The sequence below is a fragment of the Berghia stephanieae genome, chromosome 14 (genome assembly GCF_034508935.2).
Source record: "Berghia stephanieae isolate SIO BIC M18660-M18661 chromosome 14, UCSD_Bste_1.3, whole genome shotgun sequence".
Lineage (NCBI taxonomy): Eukaryota > Metazoa > Mollusca > Gastropoda > Nudibranchia > Aeolidiidae > Berghia > Berghia stephanieae.
Window position 1 is genome coordinate 10,995,623 of NC_088373.1, and position 19,369 is coordinate 11,014,991.

Below are 19,369 nucleotides of genomic sequence, written 5' to 3' on the forward strand. Positions count from 1 at the left end.
TAAAAGAGAACTTAAAGATTTTAGAAGGAGAGAATTATAATATTAGGATTATAACGTAACGAACAAATCGAAAATGAACGATATGTTTGACGGCAGTATCTCCTGCCTTAGAACTACCTGAACTTATTACTATGTAAATGTTTCTTAGAAAGATGAAACGCTGCGTGGATGGAGTAACATGCAATATTAGTAACAGACAATAAGAGAGGGAGAGATAGAGGGGGGAGGGGGGGGGGGGGGTTGGACTGAGAATTTTTTTGAATCAAGCTTTTTTCAACTAGGTGAGTAACCAATAATGAGACAATTACCTGAACTTAGCTTGTGATCATGACTTGATCACTTCTGAAACTTTTCAAAAGCAGATTATATAACACAATCTGACAACCAGTATAAATTCGGCCACAAAAAAATAGTTACAGAAAAGTTTTGATTACTTCTGTAATTTGTTAAAAAAAAAAAAGGCAATAATAGGTAAAACAATTTAACAACTCTAAAATTTCGACCATTTTAAAAAAAATTATAAAGTCACATCGCCATAGTACAGTTATAATCAATTCTTAAATTTTAAAAAGTAAAGTTTATTGTTAAAAGATTTTAATAAATTATCCGACTATGAAACACTCCATTGGAAGTCAGTGGTGGGTCAATTCTAACATTGGCTGGGAAATTGTTTTTTTTTTTTTTTTGTTGTTTGTCTTTTTTTTTTTTTTTCTTTTTTTCCTCCAGAAAATTTGATTTATTATTGGAAGCCATGTCGATTTCTTGCAACTCAAAACATTATTTTAGAAATATGATCGATCGGTAGCAGAAGAAGGGGTTAAGTTAAGAGTTTAAAAAGATGGAATGCATGGAAGGAGTGAATGAAGAAGAAACGAAACGAAATAATTCAAAGACTTGAACTAAATAAAATCTTGTAATGAAACTTTAAAGATCTTGACATAAGATGCGAAACAAAATAAATGAGTTAGTGAGTTGGAATTAGAAGGTGATTGGGTGTGTACATGTGTGTGTGTGGAAGGGGGGGGGGGCATAGGTTGAGAGAAAATTATTTTTAAATAAACAAAAGTTAGGCCAGGTAGAAGTTTAAGAATAAATATCTAAATAAATCATCCATATTTCTGCCTGCCTTGCCCGTCGTCTATTTCAAGTATTCCATTGGAGTTTGGATTTGATTTGATCTTTTTTTTTTTTTTCTAAAATACTTTTGCGCATGTGCAGTGAGAAGTTTGTTGAGATGATGATATTCGACACGATCTTGTGATATGTTTTGGGGGGTCTTGGAAGTTGGGCGGGGGGGGGGGGAAGAGAGAGAGACAGAGTTGTACCTTTTATAAGACGAGGAAAATAGACAGGTATATTATTTACTTTGAAGCCTCAATCTGATTGTCACTGCAACTTTTGATTATAGAATTATCAATCACATTTGTTTTTGAGAGAACAAAATTATACTCTTTCTCTCTCTCTCTCTCTCTCTCTCTCTCTCTCTCTCTCTCTCTCTCTCTCTCTCTCTCTCTCTCTCTCTCTCTCTCTCTCTCTCTTTCTCTCTCTATTTCTCTCTTTTTTTTTCTTTCTCTCTTTCTATCCATCTATCTATCTATCTATCTATCTATCTATCTATATCTATCTATCTATCTATCTATCTCCCTATCTCTTTTGTCTAACACTTACACTCACTCTCTCTCTCTCACACTTACACTCTCTCACACACATACAAATACACACAGACTCGTGCAGACACAAAAATACATACGCACTCTCTCCCTCGCTCACGCACACACACACACACACACACTCACATACATACACACATAATAGATATATAGTAATTTACATTGATTAGTCAGTAGTTCCACTCCATTCAGTTTCTACTCTTTCACCCGATACGACACAGCAATATTATTATCCCTCTCTAAATAAACAATAAAATCTAATATAAACTAGCATACACACTCATTAAGTCTATGCAGATAGGTGTCGGTGTTGCCAGTTTGACAATTTAACGTCAAATTCCGTTATATTTTCCGTTAATCCATTTTTAAGTTAACTCACTCAACCCTAACACCGACTATATCCGTAGTATACCCGGGGTTACTTTTACCCCGTGCCTATTTATTACATTCTTCTGAGACAAATCATAGGCGTAGTAACAAAGCTAATGTTCTTAATTTTTACCTGTTAATGGTAGTTGAATAAAACTATCTATGTACATGCTCATTTTAATACATATTTTTCCAATGTTGAAAAGTAGCAAAAATCTCTAGGATTGAGTTAATAGGATAATTTAATACAAAACACATATAATATTTTATTCATTTGCCGATAAAAATGTTTGCAAGTTTAATCAAGTTGGAACCTTTAAAAGGCCAAATTATTATTTGAAACAAGCGTTTATTTGAGCCCTGTACTGTCTGCTCTGCTTAATTTTGCCTCCGGAAATGTTGACATATTTATAGTTGGGCATTTTTTAAAAAATGTTAGTGTATCTGGCAACCCTTGCGGAGTCTGCTCTAATAGAAATAATAATAACCTGAGAAATCTCCAGTTTTTGGTGAATTCATTTTTCGTGATTTTAGATAAAATGTAATTACTGTTTGACTGCGTGTTCACCCACTTGTAAACCATAACATGGTTATAGGAGAGAAATATAATTATGGAATGGGCGATGGAGGCGTAGATGGGTGGGGGGGGGGGGGATGGATGTGGATTGACGGGTGGATGGGTGGATCGATGGATGGATGGATGGGTGGATGGAATGAAGAATGGGTGGATGGGTGGGTGCATGAATGGAATGAAGAATTGGTGGATGGTTGGGTGAATGAGTGGATGGATGGATGTGTATTGATAGGTGGGTAAGTGGATAAATGGACGGATGGATGGATGGGTGGATTGGGTTAGATTGGTGGTTGGATGAGTGGATCAATAGATGGATGGATGAATGGATGGATGGATGGATTGGTAGATGGGTGAATGGATGGATGGATGGATAAGCAGATGGGTGGATAGATGGATTAAAATATGAGTGGATAGATGGATGAATGGATGGATGGATTGGTAGATGGGTGGATGTATGGATGGATGAGTAGATGGGTAGATAGATGGATTGAAATATGGATGGATGAATGAATAGATAGATGGATGGATTGGTAGATGGGTGGATGTATGGATGGATGAGTAGATGGGTAGATAGATGGATTGAAATATGGATGGATGAATGGATTGGTAGATGGGTGGATGTATGGATGGATGAGTAGATGGGTAGATAGATGGATTGAAATATGGATGGATGAATGAGTGGATGGATGGATGGATGGATGGATAGATGAATGGATTGGTGAATAAATAGAATAAAAATAAAATTCCCTTTATTCATGCTCCTAATTGTTTTGGAAAACATCAGCTCATCTCCTTTGTTTTAAGATTGGTAAAAGTGTAATGAACTTTCGTTGGCTTTATGTTACAAACTTTATTTATGTTCACATATAATATATATTATATTATACATTCTTTTATATAATATGATTTTTATGTTTATGGGAATAATGAGTGTCTGTATATTTATGCGTGCGAGAGACGCGCTATGTCACAACAAAATTTATTTTATGAACGGCCTCGGTCGTAATGAATGAGTTGGAATGGGGTGGGGGGGGGGGGGGTTGCTAATTAAGGAGATAGATGGGGGGGGGGGGGTGTTGTGTTGTTGTTGAAACCCTTTAAGGCTGAGGTTCGATTTTACTCTTAGATTGACATCACATCATTTTTATCCAATTGTTCTTATTATCCATACTTCGCGACGTCCCAGGTTTGAGAGTTTGTTTTTTGGGGGTTTTTTTGGCCAAAGATGAGAGTCATTTAAATCGATCGATATATATTTGAAGGACGAGTTTTCTGGCCAATTTTTTTTTAATACGGGGGGGTGGGGAGGCGTAATTAAGGAGATGGTGGGGGGGGGGGGTTGTTAATTAAGGAGATAGATGGGGGGAGGTGGGTTGTTATGTTGTTGTTGAAACCCTTGAAGGCTGAGGTTCGATTCTACTCTTAAATTGACATCACATCATTTTTATCCAATTGTTTTGTTTGTTTTTTTCATCCATACGTCGCGAAGTCCCAGGTTTGAGAGTTTGTTTTTTGTTGTTTTTTTTGCCAAAGATTAGAGTCATATATATTTAAAGGAGGAGTTTTCTGGCCAATTTTTTTTTAATACGTGTTTTTCCAGAGGAAGGCAATTTTATTGGTTAAATGTGTGCCTTGAGAATTAATAATAAATGTCATAAATATAAGTATAAATGCTCATTGATGGAACATAAACGAAACTGGATAGTTTCTGGGGTGAGGGGATTTGAAGTTCTTATCTTTTATTATTTCCTGTGGAGTTTTGAGTTACCCAATGGGTTAGAACCGACGTTACCTATTTGCAGGTCTGATAACCCAATAAATAGTTACGGGCCCATTGGCGTAATGGAAATATTCTTTCTACAAACCAACGCAAAACTATATATTGTCCGTTGCAACAACGTTGAATAGAGCCCCTTAATTTCGTTATGTTATCAGACCTGCTAATAGGTATACGTAGGTCGGAACTGTCAAATTAATTATATCGATCGGTTAAGATTAACGCCCTAAATCCCGAATCCCCTTCTGACTTTGTCTTAAAACGTTCAAACCCGATAACGCTTGAATGAAGTCGAGATGAGTTTCAGGTCCCAGTTGGGCTTCATCTATATCTTCATCTTCAACTCGAAATATAGAACGATTTGTTTGTTCTTTTATTTTTTTTTTTTTATTTTTTTTTTTTGTTTATTTGTTGTTTTGGTTTGATTTTTAGGGTTTTTTGTTTTTGTTTTTGTTTGTTTTTTTGTTTTTGTTTTTTTGTGGGTTTTTTTGTTTTGTTTTTGATGTTTCTATTTTTATTCCAAAATGAAGAAGAAATAATTCTATCAGTGCAATGAATGGTATAGCGCATCTTTTTGACCAGTCAAGGAGTGAAGATTTTTGGGGGTTTGGATTCTTTTTTTACCTTCATGGTCTGAGGGTTCATCAGGCTATCCATTGATTAGAATAGATTTTTTGTAAAAAAAAAAAATATATACTACAAACCATAATATTCTATATGTTAATGAATGAAGATCAAACGTCATAAGAATGAATAAATAACTGAATGAATTGTACAATCATAAAACAGTCGGCATTGGTTTATAGATTATAAATAATATAAAACTGCTAGAGTCGAGCAAACAAGTTGATAACGTAGAAAACCTAATGTTATTAAACGTCGTCTATTTTCCGTGGTCATAAAATTGCAATCTGAGTAGATAGAGAGTTATTCGATGGAGATATTGACGTGTCTATAGCTTTCTTTTGCCCCAATCCTGTGACACGAACTATTTCACACTGGATGACATAAAAAGTCGGATTGGAAATAGCTCGCTTTGCAGCACTACTAATAATAAAAAATCATAGCGCCCCAAAATACGAAATGCGAAATAAAATACCCCTTGCAAGTGTCGGTTGTTTATTTATTGGGCGATTCTTACATTATATTATTATTCTCAAAGCACCCCCACCACCACCCTATCCGTTAAAAAGGCGTTTGCTTTTCCTTTGGAGCGGAAATTATTATTCTCGAAGGAATGTCTTTCTATCCTTCGCTTCCCGGCGCACAGTTCAAATAAATAAATTGCTATTTATTGGTGCTAGGCTGTTTTATGCGTTTGTCGTAAATTATACACACTGAGTTTTTACCACGTGTTTTATTACTTCGCACTTCGTTTTGTTAATAAAGCCGTCCTTCTTTTTATTATTTTTGTTTTGTTTTGTTTTGTTTCTTGGCTTTTTTTTCTTAAACACTTCGTTGCGTGTTACGAGTTTTTGAAAAGAATATGGCCGCTTGCAATGCAAAGCTATACCCCATGCAGCGGTTTTCGTATCAACGTTTGTCTCTTTTGTCATGTTTATGAATGAACTTGTTTCATTAGGTGTCTGCGACCCCTCTTTTCTTTTCCTTTTTTTTTTTTTCATTGAATAAAGTTCATCTTTTTTCAATTTTATGCAGTTCAGTCAGCATGGTTGAAATGTTGAAATTTTAATGACTTATTGTTCAATTTGTGAAGGTCAGAAGACACGTGTCGTTGAATTTGAATCAGGCTCCGCGCACACTCTTTAATAACACAGTTGTTTTAGTTTTATTATATTTGACGACATTTTATTATTCAGTTTCAGGCTAGGCCACGCCGGACTTGTCAGACTGAGAAGAATATTTTGTTTAAATGTGTATATTTTACCTAAATATTTTTGGAGGAGGGGGGGGGGAGGGGGTGGTTCGAATTTTTTTTTAAAAAGCAACAAAATCTCTTTCAACCGATGTGAACTTATTCGCAGGTCTGATAACCCAAAATATTGTTATGGGTTTTTTGCTGTAATGGAAATATTCTCAAACCAACGCAAATTATTGCACTATTAAAAAAAAAAAAAGGTATGCCCTTCCGCCACGACATCCTAAGATTTCGTCACCTAGGCATTCCACGAAGGAATATAGATAATTCATCAAACAAGATGTCTGATGTCAACAGGAATCTCCCATGTTGTTCAAGTGTCCTATAGAAAAATGATAAATCAAGCCTTTGGTTGTGTTCGGTTATCAGACCTCCAAATAATGTGCTTATCATTATCAACCCAAACTGCTTGATTTCTACCCGTATGAATATAAATTGCTGATGCCGTGAATTAGTTAAAGATGTACAACATGTACAAATGGGGGCTCCAAGAATCACCAACGTGCCCGAAGTGCAACCAAGCACCACAAGATGCAAACCACCTCGTACTAGATTGCCCAGAGACAAAACTGGAAGGGGGATTTGAAACCATCAACAAATGTGATGATGACTTCCGAACCTGGATTGATGCCTTGAACTACTAGTTAAAGATTAATTTAGATACGTACAGCCCTTTCTCTCCCTCTGCCCGTTCAATCATTATTTACTCTGAATAACAATACAACCATAATATAAGTATAAGTGAAAAAGACCAAATCGAAGCAATGCTATTTTGTCAAAGTTACCAACATATTAATTTGTGGTCACCCCTTAGAAACGCCAATGTTTGACAATCAAGTGATCGTTTGGTTTTGTTTCGAAAACTGCCAAAGAAGGATAACCGAATAATTATTTGTGTCAAAGCAAAACAGCTTATCTCCCTTTTAGAAGTGATACCGCCGTGCGTTGCTCTTAACCGTTTTAAAAGAAATATATTTTGAATTCAAGAGGTGTTGGTTTTAAGCAAAAGGTGACTTGACCTGGTGCGGATCCACTGGGAAGGGATGGCTCAGAAAAGAAAAAAAAATGTCGAATATACCCGGTATCGATACCGGTCTATTTTCTAATGGAGTGAGTGTTCTACCTACTGCACTATCGGGATCCAACACTCGTTAAATAAATTCATTGTTAACACAATCCGAATCTTCTGTATCTTCCTCAGATTTCAGCCCCATGACGCGGATCCTCGCCAACAAAGTTAACCGTGTGCAGGTGATCGAGGGCGATGACGTCATCTTGGAGTGTCCCAGCTACGGACACAGAAGGGTGGACATCAGCTGGTCCAAATACGGAGGCAGCCTCCCGCTTGGAAGGTCCAAGGAGGCTCCATTTGGTCAGTTGGCACTTCCATTTTATTTCTTCTCTTTTATTTAAACCCCAAAAAAAATCGAATTTGTGATTGTGATTAGAACTATTTAATAGGTGTAGAGGGTTTTTTTGTTTTTGTTTTTGTTTTTGTTTTTTTTTTTTTTTTTATTTTTTAGCAATGCATTTCTTCCCATCTCAACTTTGATTTTTGATTATTTGATTTTCTTGTTCTTCTTCTTCTTTTTCTTCTTTTTTCTTTTTCTTCTTTTTCTTCTTCATCATCATCATCATCAACATCATCTTTTTTCATCTTCCCCAGGTAACCTCAAGGTTGTCCAAGCCGAGTACCAGGACACGGGAACCTACAAGTGTAGCAGTCCCACCACTTCCAACCCCATCTCACCCACCTCCTCCTCCTCTTCCGCCTCCTCATCCCCCTCCTCCCCACTGAACGAGGCCCGCGTCTTCCTGGAGGTCCTCCAGCACCCCTCCGTATCCATCGTCAGCAGCCCAGAAAACGTCCTGGAAGGAGAAAAGGTCGAACTGTCCTGTCGCGTCAGGGGATTCCCGCTTCCTCAGGTCACGTGGTTTCACAATGGCCAGAAGGTGGACGCTGCCCTCTTACAAGGAGTGGAAGGTAATAATTTGAAGACGTTGGGGGCAGGGCATGACACAAAGATTTATATATATATTTCAAGAATACTCGAAATCAAGAGGAACGTCTGATACCATGACGTAACTATAGTCGGACATGTCTTATACCCATCAATTATTCCGTCTACTTCAATGCCGAATGGAGCCATTTGGATGACGCGATGCGCTCACGTGATCACTTTTAGCGTGCGTCTTTCAAGTGATCCGTTCATTGTTTTGGAAGCTCCGTTAATTAATTAATTATTATTTATTTATATTTCCGGATTATAGTTCACTTAATCAATAAATCATCTTCCCATCTTTTTAAGATCGTATCATGTTTCATTACGGAAAAGGAACGAGATTTTGATCCATGCAAAGGTCTTTAATAAGTTTCGACACCTCTACGCTATGATTTTCAGTATTCTCTATTTTAACAGATGAACAATTTTGTATGAGACCCCCTAAGAAAGTTCTTAATCAACGTGTACTAATTTGCAGGTCAGATAACCCAAACTGTTATGGTCTCATTGCTGTAATGGACAGACTCTCAAATCGACGCAAAATTGTGTCCATTACAACAGTGTTAAAACAAGCCCATCATTACGTTCGGTTATCAGACCCGCAAATAGGTGCTTTTCATTCTTAATTCACGAGTTCTGGTATCAAATTTTCCTTTTCTAAATTAAAAAATAAAATAAATCAAAAATATCTATATTGTTGCTGGATTTTGGAAGAGTATTGTTTTAGTTACTCGAAACCGAACGAACGGATAGTATCAATATTATTTAAATTTCTTTTCTTTTCTTTTTTTTTTTTTTTTCTATTTTCTCTTCTTTTAAGTTTTCAATTTAACCAATGATTGAAAAGAAATTTATGTTTATTTATTTATATATATATATAAAAATATTTGTAACTCAAAGTGACTTTGACTTCTCCAGGCGGTACTTTGATCATCCAGGCAGTGAGCATGGCGGATGCCGGTGTTTACCAGTGTATGGCCACCAACAAACTGGGGACGTCTGAGGGGTTGCACGAGCTTTTGGTGTATGATGACGGGGATGAAGGTAATGGCAATGTCCAATAACATACACATATACTTACACGCTCACATAACACACGCACACACATACAAAATCAAACACTCACCATTTGTTTTTTCTCTTATTATATTTATTTATTTTAGCAAAAAAATTTCCATTCTGGAGAAGACGAAAAAAAAAGATAGAGATAAAGGGAGGGAGAGAGAGGGGGGAGATGGGGAGAGAGAGAGAGAGAGAGAGAGAGAGAGAGAGAGAGAGAGAGAGAGAGAGAGACTTTGTAAACTTCATTGTTGTTTTTCTACGCCTGATTTCAAATTAATAACCGATGACGTCATTTCCTCTTTCAGTAGATGCCTCATCTGTTGACATCACTGATCCCGATTTCCCTGGGTCCACGGACACTGACCCCAAACGAAAGACGGGGAAGAGGGATAGGAAGAAAGCAGGAAGGAAGAAGAAGCTTCGAATGAGGGAAAAAGTCAAGAGGAAACCAGACAAGAACAGACGTGAGTTTGCTCGTAATAATTAGAACAGTTTACTATACATTTTAGTTTTAGCAGTTCATTAATTTTCTTCTCGTCTCCTAACTTTGATCTAAATGAGAAGGGGATTATATGAAATGTAGTTGGAAATTACAGTTTGACGAAAGAAACTTGATATCCCAGAGAGAGAGAGAAAGGGTCGTGTGTATAATATATATATATATATATATATATATATATATATATATATATATATATATATATATATATATATTATGTGTGTGTGAGAGAGAGAGAGAGTTTCTGTGTGTGTGTGGTTTTTTTTGTGTGTGTGTGTGTGAGAGAGAGAGAGAATTCCAAATTGCACCACATATTTCTCCCCCCCACCCCATATAACCTAGAGCTGATTAGTTTGTAGTACTTGTTTTTAGCAAATCCTACTTTATTTTACTTACATGGGGTTGGCAGCTCAGATGTCATTATTTCTTCTATTTATTTCTTTTCACATGAATTTGACAGTAATTTTTAGAAAAATTCTCTCTATCTCTCACTCGAGATGCATGCACCAGATCTGATATTTTGTTTTGGTTTGAGAGTATTTCCATGACAGCAATGAGCCCATAGCAATCCGGGTTACCAGACCTGCAACTAAGTACACGGCAGGCTTTACTAATCTTTCTAATTTTTTTTTTCCTTTTTTTTTTTTTTAACAGCCAAATACGCGCCCAGCAAGCCCACGGTCACCCAGCTATCCGACCGGTCAGTCATGCTGAACTGGACAGTGACGGACAAGGGGGATGGTCAGGCGATCAAGTTCTTCAAGGTCCAACACCGCGAGATCGGTCCGGACAAGGGCACCTGGCTCACCAACAAGGAGGACATCCGTCATGACTCCAGGCGATTTGAGGTCAAGGACTTGAAGCCCAGTGAGTTGTCCACCTCCCCCCCCCCCCCTACTTTTTTTTATTTATTTATTTTTATTTTTTTTTTTGTTCTTCTTCTTCTTCTTTTCTTTTTGAAATTATTATTATTGATATTTTTTTATTATTATCATTGTTTTTGTTGTTTTTATTATCGTTATTAGTAGTAGTAGTTGTAGTAGTAGTAGTTGTAGTAGTAGTAGTAGTAGTAGTAGTAGTAGTAGTAGTAGTAGTAGTAGTAGTAGTAGTAGTAGTAGTAGTAGTAGTAGTTTAGTAGTCATTATCATTATTAGTGGATATCGCGCTTATAAAAGGTCAATTATTTTTTTTAATTTAATTTTTTTTTTTTAATTATTAGAAAATCATTACTCTCATAGCAAATCCCTAAAATTGTATCTAATAATACACACTACAATAATAATAATAATATTAATATATCTTAGGCAATACAATAATTCTGTAATCCTTACAACATCGCATTCCCAGACGGTTCCTACAAGTTCCGCGTGGCCGCTGTCTTCGAAGACAACGACAACAGGAACTCGGACTCTCAGACCTTCAGGATGACCGTTCTGCCCTATGCCCTGGCCAGGGAACCGGATGCTGTGCCGACCATTGTGGAGGCCAAACCGGTCATCTTTCAGACCAGCTACGGAATCGGAATAAGGTGGCAGGTAGGTGTTTGGTTTGAAGAGTTCAGAAACTCTGGTGTTTATAAAATGGTGATCGACTATTAAATTCTAAAAAATAGTATTGTGTTTAGGTTAAACTGAATGTTAAATTAGATAATGATGTTTAAATTTAACTTCTTTTTTTTTAAATTGAGTCAAAATATATACCTTCTATGTCTTATGTATTAAAATTGCAAAAAATAGGAGTCATCATCATCTGTGTCGCCATCTACAACATTATCCTAGTTATGTGTCAATATCATCGTCATCGTCATCATCATTATCCTTATCTTTGTCCTCCTCCTCATCATCATCATCATCATCGTTTTCATTATCATTATATTCATTCGCCTCCTCATCATTGCTGTCATCATCATCATCATCATCAAAATCATTTTTTCATTATCAATATATTCATTCTCATCATCGTCATCATTATCACTCTAACAACATTATAACAGCCACCACCATTACCGTCACCACCAACAACAACACTAAAACAACCACCAGACCATCACTAGCATCACCTTCACCATCATCACCATTTTAATCGACCTTTACTTCCCTCCCCTCCTCCCTCTTCCACCCTCCCTCCCACCCATTCAGCTCAAGACGGAATCCTCATCCCCAATCGAGGGCTTCGTCATCTCCTACAAACCGTTCCAATCCGAGGAGTTCAAAGACTTCATCCTGCCGGGGCCCATGATCCGGAAGTACGTCATCCGAAACCTTCTTCCTAACACGTCCTACTCCATCCGCATGCGGTCCTACAACCAAGTGGGCCACAGCAAGTACAGCAACATAGTGGTCCAGGCTACCAAGCCTAGAGGTATGTTGAATATGAATAGTAGATTTGCATGGAATGTCTTTCCCAAGGACACAACTTATAACCAAAGGGGCAGTAACTATTCAGAGCCCCAACTTACTTACTTACTTATCCGAACCAGCGACCATCTGAGCTCTAGCCCTTCGGTCTTGTGCCATGACGTAAAAGTTAGACGTCTTTTGTAGTTGTTCCAGGTGACTATAAAGTGTGTTACTGATGCTTCAGAGCCCCAATGATCATGGAGATGAAGCTTTACTTAGAGATATGTTGAATATATTTGCATGGAATGTCTTTCCCAAGGACACAACTTATAACCAAAGGGGCAGTAACTATTCAGAGCCCCAATGATCATGAAGATGAAGCTTTACTTAGAGATATGTTGAATATATTTGCATGGAATGTCTTTCCCAAGGACACAACTTATAACCAAAGGGGCAGTAACTATTCAGAGCCCCAATGATCATGGAGATGAAGCTTTACTTAGAGATATGTTGAATAGATTTGCATGGAATGTCTTTCCCAAGGACACAACTTATAGTTATAAGAGGCAGTAACTATTCAGAGCCGCAATGATCGTGGAGATGAAGCTTTTCTCTTCATTTCCTGTTATGTTAAATGGACATTATAATAACAATCACTTTCTACCTTTTGGTCTGGATGCTATAGTTAGGTACTTTCCACAAGAATTAGCAATCCCAGTTACCCCATCTTTGCTGAATAGGCAAAGGGGTAAGAAAAAAAAATCATTGACTCAAACCAAAATCAAAACTGGTCCCTTCGCTCATGAGCTAGTTGAACTGTCTTTTTACCATTGGGAGTTATGAGGATCCTTGGCTTTCCCAAGGATACAATTAATAGCCACTGAGTGTATTATTACTATTATTTTTACTTCGTTACTTACTATAAAAACTTTTGTTTAATTGAATAGATGTTAAAAAGGGTTGTCTAAAGTGTATAAATTGGACAGCAGTGATTTGTTCAAAGATGATATTTAAATTTTTTACCATTCAGATTGAGTCACAGGTAAACTGGCTTTCCTGTCCATGTTCTTATTTTATACTCAGCCATCTGAAATTATGATTAAATTATTACGATTTTTGATTATCTCATCTTTTTCAGCAACAGACCCATCTGGTAACGATCCTGATCCCAACCACAAAGATCACTACAAGCCCATAGGAGGTGGAGGTGGTGGTAGCAGCGGTCACATGACAGATACGGGTGCAAAGGGAAGCAACACTCAAGGTCTGCCTCGGTCGCCAGATGGCAAGAGCACCTTGTCCAATCCACCTTCTTCAGGACACCAGAGCAACAACAACAACAACACGTTGGAGCAGCCCGTTATTCTGGGTATCGTCCTGGGTGCTTTGCTGTTGGCCCTGGCCATCTTGGTCACCATGTGCTGGTGGAAGCAACGGCAACAGAAGAGAAGTGAGTTTTTGTTTGAATACAATTGTGACCCATATTGCCGTCTGAAGGAAAAAGACTGTATGTTTACTCGCAATAAGAGGTCACATACGATCTTTTTTCCTTAAGACGGCAGCATAGCCCCAAACAGTTTTATGTCAGAGTCATAGTATGATTGAAACCTTAATTTACAGTCAAAACTGGAAACTCATGATTTATACTTGGGATACACCGATATTACCGTCTTAAAGATTGGAAAGTGGGTGTGCTAACTAACCATTACACACCCGATGTGGAAAGTGGGTGTGCTAACCATTACACACCCGATGTGGAAAGTGGGTGTGCTAACCATTACACACCCGATGTGGAAAGTGGGTGTGCTAACCATTACACACTCGATGGGCCTACAATGCCTTTTGCAAAAATTGTGAGCTGAAGACCTGCACCGACTGTCATTATTGGTCTCAATGTGTCTTGAATACAAATAGATACAGCTAATTTGTAGAACAGACAACAGTGTACTTTATTTGAGTATAGATAGAAATGAAGTTGACGTTACTCAAGTCTTTGTTATTGTTTTTTGCCATCCGCATTTATGAGTAATTCTCACTAAACTGTATTACCAGACTATAAACGTTTATGGTTACACATAGTTTTGTGTTTTGGTCCGTTATACTTCCGGATAGCAATAATAATAATAATAATAATTGAGCTTAGTATCCATTAAATGTGCTCAAAGCGCTTTACAAGGAGTCCCTGGTCAACAGCAACATTTAACATGTAGGACAGGACATGTTGTGAGCTTCTTAGCCAAGCGCACACTATCTATATAATTGTAGAGGGTTTAATAGTATTTTATATAAGCCAATAAAAACAACTATTATTATCATCTCCAGACTCCAACGACAACCGCAAGTTCCAGGATCAATCCCAGTGTATCTATGCTGACACCTCCACCATTCCAAACATGAGCAGCACCAAGTCTAACGGAGGCCTCTATCCCAACATGGGAAATGGCCATGGCCCCAATGGAGGTGGGGGTGGTGGCCCGACCCATTTTGATGGAATGGGCGGAGTTAGAGGTGGTGGCGGTGGTGGTGGTGGGCGTGGCATGAACATCGATGTGAACCCCTTAGCAGATTATGACCTTCAGACCATGGTGCACGGAGATGGACGAGGCAAACCGTTTTATGTAAGCATATATATTATAGATTTTTAAAGGGAAATTCAAATTCAGCACACTAACACTATCACCTATAGGTATTACACTGCACCACCTTCTGGTTAGTAGGACCAATAGGTGGTTTGATAGACAATCAGATGTCACAAGTTATATCTGCTCCTATAAAAATTATAGATAATTCAGTTTTCTTTCTTTCTTTTCTTTTCTTTTCTTTTCGTCCATGTTTTTTTTTTTTTAAGAATGTATTAAATAAAGTTGAACCAGTACAAAAAAATTATCCCGGTTACATAATTTAAAAAAAAGCAGTTTTGTATAATATGGAAAAAAGAAGAAAAAAATTGCATTCATAAGAACAACAACAACAGCAACAACAAAGTGCATTTAATTTGTGAGTTTGATCTTGTTGTTTTGTTGGGTTTAAAAATTATTTTTTTTACAATCGCTCTTTATATCTTTTGATTTCTCCTCAGAACAAGGGAGTTGGAAACGGAAGTCTTGGCCGATATCACCACGATGGAGGTATGGAATTTAGATAAGAAGTCTAGGCTTTAAAACTTGATTAAAGGCAGAAAAGTTGTTCAATACTGAAATGGAGACCAAAAAAATAATGGATGTTGTCATTGATGTTTATGATGATGATGATGGAGAGAGAGAGAGAGAGAGAGAGAGAGAGAGAGAGAGAGAGAGAGAGAGAGAGAGAAATATGGATTTAGAGAGGGTTTATAATTTTGAGATTTAAGTGTCATTACAATTGTCATTATTATTATTCATATACATATGGATCAATTTAGAGGTCACACAACTTGTCAAAAATCTCGAATCTGAGATTCAAAGAACTAAATTGTGCAGTTGTTTTTTTTCCGTGATTGTAGATTGATTGTACATGGTTTCATTGTACTGTATTTTGAATATAACAATTGAGGGTTAAATAGACCAACTGGCCTTTAAACATCCTGTAAAGATACATGAAATCAACATGTTAACAATAATTATGAACCGGAAGCATAATGTTGAATGAGAAAGAGATGCATGAAATTATATGATAAGACATGGAGAAAAATCTAAATAAAATTTTTTTTTTTAAAAAGAAAGAAAAGCATAGATCAACATCAGACTTGTGTATAATCAGTTTGTTTCGACAGGAATTTTAAAAGGTCTTGATTTTTTAAAACATTTGTTTTAGTCAGTTTCCATGACCCAATCAATATTTATGTGGATTTTACGTTCAGAGACTAAACATTGACATAATTTTTCTTACTTGGCCACCACAGAAATGATGTTTATGGAGGATCCCATGCATCAGCTGCCACCCAAGTCAGGTCAACAGTCCCAGCAACCACAACACCCAGCATCCATCCAACATCGCACTCTCCCCTCCACCCCTGCTTCTCCCCTCTCCTCCTTCTACTCAGGGGCTGCGGGGTCCCAAGCCCTCAACCACGAATACTCAGAACCGCACTCAGAAAGAGGCTCCGCCAACCCTCATCATCCTCATGGAATTCCTCGGTCTTCGTCATCTTCATCATCGGCTGTAAACGCCACCGCCACGGGTAATAGTAACTCTACCGGAAGCTCTTTTCGCCCACATAGCAATAACAACAACATCAGCAATCCACCCCCTCTACCTTTGCACTCCCCCCACCACAACATGACTACCAGTGGAGGCGGAGGAAGTAGAGTCGGTGGAACAGATTTTGATTGGTCGACTCAGTACGACCACGCAGCTGGATTTGACCATCCTCACTTTGATAACCGACAACACAATCATCACGACCCAATGGAAACGAACCCATTACTCATGTACCATCCACAACAGTCACAACAGCCACTCAACCAAAGATATCCCTCTTTACAGCAACAACAACAACAACAACAACCACCCCTCTCATCTTCCAATACGACATCATCCCAAACTCAACAGCAATATCCCCCTCCCCTGTATTATCAAACAGTCCCTTCGGATTACGGTGGTAACCCCAACAATGGCCATAAATCTGCAAACTCGTCGTCTTCTGGAGGTGGGATGCGCGGCCAGCACCACTCCAAACACAAGAAACGCAGGAAACGACCCCATGGACGAGACCAGCATCATCATCACGGAGCACGAGATCCGTACAAAGATAGCGCAGGAGGGGGAGTTCGAGACCAGGCTACGAATACAGACCTTAGCAGTAACGGTGAGTTGATTGATTTATCGGCTAAATGTGAATTGTATGAGTGACTGATGAAATGTCTCAATCTGGCTATTGTGTCGAACTAGAAGAGACGGTGAAATTTGAGTTTGAAGTTTTATAAGATCTGGCTCATGACAGCATAATAAAGGATTGAAGCAGTCACTCTCAAATTGTGTCCTGTTAAGTAAATGTAACCAAATGTTCAAACTCGAATTATTATTTTTTTTTAAAGAAAGAAAAGGGAAAATAAGAACAAATTCAGAACTTTTAGAGTGGTGAGGCTCAGATAGATGGAAATCGTCCTTCCGTCACTGTGGAATGAAAATGACAGTAACAATTGCTTTGCAGATTTGGGTAAAAATGTTGGCTGGACTATGCAGAATACTTTATACCACTTATTCAAATGAATAATTAAGTATTATTGACTAATTTGTTTTATGTTTTTGCCCACTGATGCTAACTTCAATTTGCTTTCTCCCAATTATGTTGTTAATATTCATAAATTATTTAAATTATGATGTTTCACTATATAAACATATTGTCTTCCTTATTTTGTTTTTCATCACAATTTTTAATTTGTAACATTTTTTTTTTCCTTCCACAGAAGGAACCATTGAGTTCACCTCGTTCAGGAAATCTGGATCAAGTTCAAATTCTGCCATTTCCAACGGGGATGTTGAATCCGACACTGGTGCTTACGACTACGACGATAGCAGCAACAACCCTACCAGCTTTCAACAACAACAGCCACCTTATCACCACCACCAGCAACCACACCACAACCACCATCACCACCACCCGCACCCCCATCACCTTCATCAACAACCACCGCCACCACCACAACCACCGCAACACCTTCAACACCACCCGCATCATCTTCATCCACACCTCCAGTTTAGCGGTGGAAGCGGCTGCGACCGAGATTCTAGTTTTGCCAATAATGGTAGTTTAGAAAGTATGGAGAACCGGTCCAGCATTGTCAGTGGTGACGACTACAACATGATGTCATCGCAGGAACTTTCCTTACCCTTGTGATAAAATATAATAATAATTATAATTAATATTATGTCAAATAGCTTACAACCCGTTAGAAATCTTGTATAAAATTTTATATAATTATTGATAATTATTATTAAATAATCGATAATATGGGTTTTAATTATACTGAATTTTTTATAAATTCATTTTGATGTTGGATTCGTGGAATTCAATTATTTTAGCATCTCCCTAAAAGACAGACAATTTTGATGGAAACGACAACATTGTTTTGTCACTGAAACAAATTATGATGTCGACCAAGAAGTCTTTATATTTTAGACTCTTCAATCTCAGCTGGAAGGAATCTAATGAAGAGACATTACATGGTGGTTGTGTGGTGCTAGTGACTCGTGGTGTGTGTGTCTCATTCACCTAGAGGTGGTGCTGTATATAACTCACGAAGTGTTGTCAAAGCATTCTATCAAGCACGTTATATTGTACACTGGATTAAAAAGTATACACAGACATAGGACGCATTAAAAAATGATATTCTACTTATTTTCATTAAATCGTCAGCAATGCACTTCGAAATTCCAAGTCCTTCAGCCGTCAGGCGACATCATATTTTTTTTCTCAAAATTTTAAACAGAACTAAGTATATTTATACTTTAGTCTTCGGGATGAATATGAATACCAATTCAAAGAAGAATTCATCGCAAAGTGTGCATCCAAATATTGTCTCTTCTGTTAAAAAAAAAAGCACTAAAAGACAAAATGAAAAGACATGACGTTCGAGAAAATCCTCAAGTCCTCGTATTGGATGTTTACTACAACAGATGTAGGATTGGAGTGTGGGATTCCGTTACTCAGAGAGCTTCTTCATCTCTTGAGGTTACATTTCTCTGTCCCTCTAAACGAAAGACGAAATGATATTATGAAGTGGATACCTTATAACATAGCTATAGAACTCCCACTGTCATAATTTCTGGATTGCTTGTGATTTGATTTTTATTTTATTGTTTGTTTAAAGACTGCTAAACTGCAATGCGAGTTTGATCACTCAATCAAGTGTCATCAGTTCCCAGGATAATTATTTGTATGTATTATTTCTGTTATTATTATTATTATTATTATTATTATTATTATTATTATTATTATTATTATTATTATTATTATTATTGTTATTTTTATTATTAATATCATTATTATTATTATTATTATTATTATTATTATTATTATTATTATTATTATTATTATATATTATTATTATTATTATTATTATTATTATTATTATTATTATTATTATTATTATTATTATTGTTGTTATTATTATTATTATTAATATAATTATTATTATTATTATTATTATTATTATTATTATTATTATTATTATTATTAATTATTATTATTATTATTAGAGCTTTGCATAATGAAAT

General features: G+C 37.0%; 1 protein-coding gene across 1 annotated transcript in view; it reads left to right on the forward strand.

The window, feature by feature from the left end:
• LOC144959500 (uncharacterized) overlaps positions 1 to 18,708 on the forward strand; it is a 143,483-nt gene extending 124,775 nt beyond the window's left edge. The window contains exons 5-16 of the mRNA XM_078892116.1: positions 7,471 to 7,641; positions 7,936 to 8,253; positions 9,191 to 9,316; positions 9,640 to 9,798; positions 10,488 to 10,700; positions 11,181 to 11,368; positions 11,972 to 12,194; positions 13,311 to 13,622; positions 14,495 to 14,790; positions 15,252 to 15,300; positions 16,053 to 16,958; positions 17,560 to 18,708. Of these exons, the coding sequence (XP_078748242.1) occupies positions 7,471 to 7,641; positions 7,936 to 8,253; positions 9,191 to 9,316; positions 9,640 to 9,798; positions 10,488 to 10,700; positions 11,181 to 11,368; positions 11,972 to 12,194; positions 13,311 to 13,622; positions 14,495 to 14,790; positions 15,252 to 15,300; positions 16,053 to 16,958; positions 17,560 to 17,990 (3,392 nt within the window). The 3' untranslated portion in view covers positions 17,991 to 18,708. The remainder of the gene's footprint in view (positions 1 to 7,470; positions 7,642 to 7,935; positions 8,254 to 9,190; positions 9,317 to 9,639; positions 9,799 to 10,487; positions 10,701 to 11,180; positions 11,369 to 11,971; positions 12,195 to 13,310; positions 13,623 to 14,494; positions 14,791 to 15,251; positions 15,301 to 16,052; positions 16,959 to 17,559) is intronic.
• The last annotated feature ends 661 nt before the right edge of the window (positions 18,709 to 19,369 follow it).